The sequence below is a fragment of the Brassica oleracea genome, chromosome C3 (genome assembly GCF_000695525.1).
Source record: "Brassica oleracea var. oleracea cultivar TO1000 chromosome C3, BOL, whole genome shotgun sequence".
NCBI classification, from domain to species: domain Eukaryota; kingdom Viridiplantae; phylum Streptophyta; class Magnoliopsida; order Brassicales; family Brassicaceae; genus Brassica; species Brassica oleracea.
Window position 1 is genome coordinate 53,588,385 of NC_027750.1, and position 2,385 is coordinate 53,590,769.

General features: G+C 35.3%; 1 protein-coding gene across 1 annotated transcript; it reads right to left on the minus strand.

Moving 5' to 3' along the window:
• Positions 1 to 469: 469 nt before the first annotated feature.
• Positions 470 to 930, minus strand: LOC106330924. Its single transcript, XM_013769313.1, has 2 exons — positions 572 to 930; positions 470 to 488 (listed from the first exon to the last, which is right to left on the minus strand). Exons 1-2 carry the CDS (start codon positions 928 to 930, stop codon positions 470 to 472), a joined length of 378 nt encoding a protein of 125 aa, XP_013624767.1.
• Between the last annotated feature and the right edge of the window lie 1,455 nt (positions 931 to 2,385).

Genomic DNA, 2,385 nt, shown 5'->3' on the forward strand with positions numbered 1-2,385 from the left:
TTTTTAAAAAAAAAAAAAAAAAAAAAAGTTACAAAAAAAATGGAATATTATTATTTTCCGCGTGCCTTAGGCATATGATATTATTGTATTTTTCTATTACCGCGAAAACATATAATAACGTTTATTTAAAGCGACAGTTGGTTTTAGAAGAAAAAAGTAAGCAACATTTTTGCTTCCAGCGCACCTTCTGCTTGGACATCTCCAGAGTACACTCTATTTTCTCCTCTAAAATATAGTTTAGATTATAAATGTTTCAATAGTATTCTATTTTCTACTCTATAATAGTATAAACCTATTTTTTACTATATATATAGAGTAATTTTTTTTATTTTTTTTGTTCAATCACTCTATTTTTCATTCAAAAATAGAGTACCATTAGAAAAACATCTCAATTCTATTATATAGTTACTCTATTTTTTTTTAAAAAATAGAGTAAACGTTTAGGATGGTCTGATAAACGCTAATGGGATCATATCACATACGAATAGCTGAAACAATGACATAAAACACGATTTAGGCAACGTCACTAAAACGTAAATAGCCATCAACCCCAACGTCACTAGCTAGCTACCTCATCTCATTCGTCGCTCTGTAAATACTCGCGAGAGACCGAAACTTCTTTTTCTTATTTCTCCTTATGATGATGTTGGTTTCTTTGATTGCCGTCACAAAACTTTGTCCGTCCGTAACATTCTTATGCATCGTCCGTATGCCGTCGTTTTGCTTATTTCCGACCATATCATAACTCTCCGAATTAACAACATTTTCATGTCTCTTCGCATTGCTTCCGCCTTCGCTGATGCTCCAGCTTGTACCGCTGCAACAACTCAACGTATCATCTTCGCTCAACTGCACTAGCTGCTCCGCCGCTTCCATCTCCGTCTCTGAAAACGCAACTTCTGTTTCTGCCGTAAAACCAATCACCTCCATTTGATTGATCGTTTATAAATCAAATCAACAAGACACTCTTGATTCTCGATCGAATATTTATCTCTCGACGACTCCTTTTTCTTTTGCTACTCTAATCACTTTTACGCGTATCGTTGTTGTTTTTCTCGTCTTTTATATAAGAAAAGAAAAAAAATTAATAGAGAGAAAAAAAGGAAAACTGTTAAACCAGGAAAATGAAAAAGGAAACCACTGAAAACAGATAACAACCGCCTGGCTGTTCTTGCACCCGAATTAATATATTTAAAAAATTTAATAACTTTTTGACCAAAAAAATAAATTAATCACTACATCCTGAACCGTCAAGATTAGTAACCCGACTTTAAGATTTGGTTAAATTACTTGATCCAACGGCTTCCTTTGTGTCTATCTTTGATGAGGTCGTTTACTAAATTTCATTTTTTTGTTATAAATGATGTCGATAACCGGCACAATGCTAGAGAAAGAGTCGACCGTGAAGAGAGAGAGAATCGGCATCTTGCCTTTTCCTTATTAGATTATGATTTGTACTCTTTCCATATCGGTATTTCCTTTCTTTAGTCTTTCCATTATTCTATGACGGTGTAATTCCCTATATATAAAGGGCTCGTTATGTTTATGAATAATACAGAAACATACAGATTCTATTATCTTGTTTTACAACACGTTATCAGCACGATTACGCTCTAAACCCTAAGCTAAAGTCCGAACCCTAAAACCCTAATCTCATCCCGTCGATAAACCATAAACCCGACGACGAACCCTAATCTGATCGAGAACCTAAAACCCCATACTCAAGGCGTTCCCGATCTCAGCACGCGACCTCATTCCGTTCCTCAGCTCGCGATTTCAGCCTGTTCGCGAGACACGATCTCAGCCTGCTCGACACGACCCGATACCGTTCGATAGCCAGCACGTTTGCCTAAGTTGATTAGTTCTCATCTTGTTTAAAACTTGAAACCGATCGGCTTGTTCATATTGAAACCCTAACTGCATTAATCTCATTGAATATGATCGTTAGGTTGATAGTAACTAAACCTCTTGATGCATTTCTTGATTGTTTTTATTGAGGTTTCATGATCACTTAGAATCATTCTTGTTAAAGATGAATAACCGATTGCATTAAGATCATATAGAAACCAATTGTTAAGATTGTTCATACTCTTGGCCGTGCGGCTTATCTTGCATTATGCATGTTCAAATTGTTTGACCGTGCGGCTTGTTAGCATATCATGCTTGCATAATCGTATGAACTAAATGCATCATATCCATTTGGTCGTGTGACCAATTTACATTATATATCTGATTGTCTTGTATGCATTATAAGAACATTATAAATCCTAAGAATGAAATATATGATTTCAGATGTCGAAAATCAACAACTTGGATTTTGCTGTCCTAAATATCTATGGAGATAATTACTTGCAATGGGCACTTGATGCTAAGATCATCCTAAAA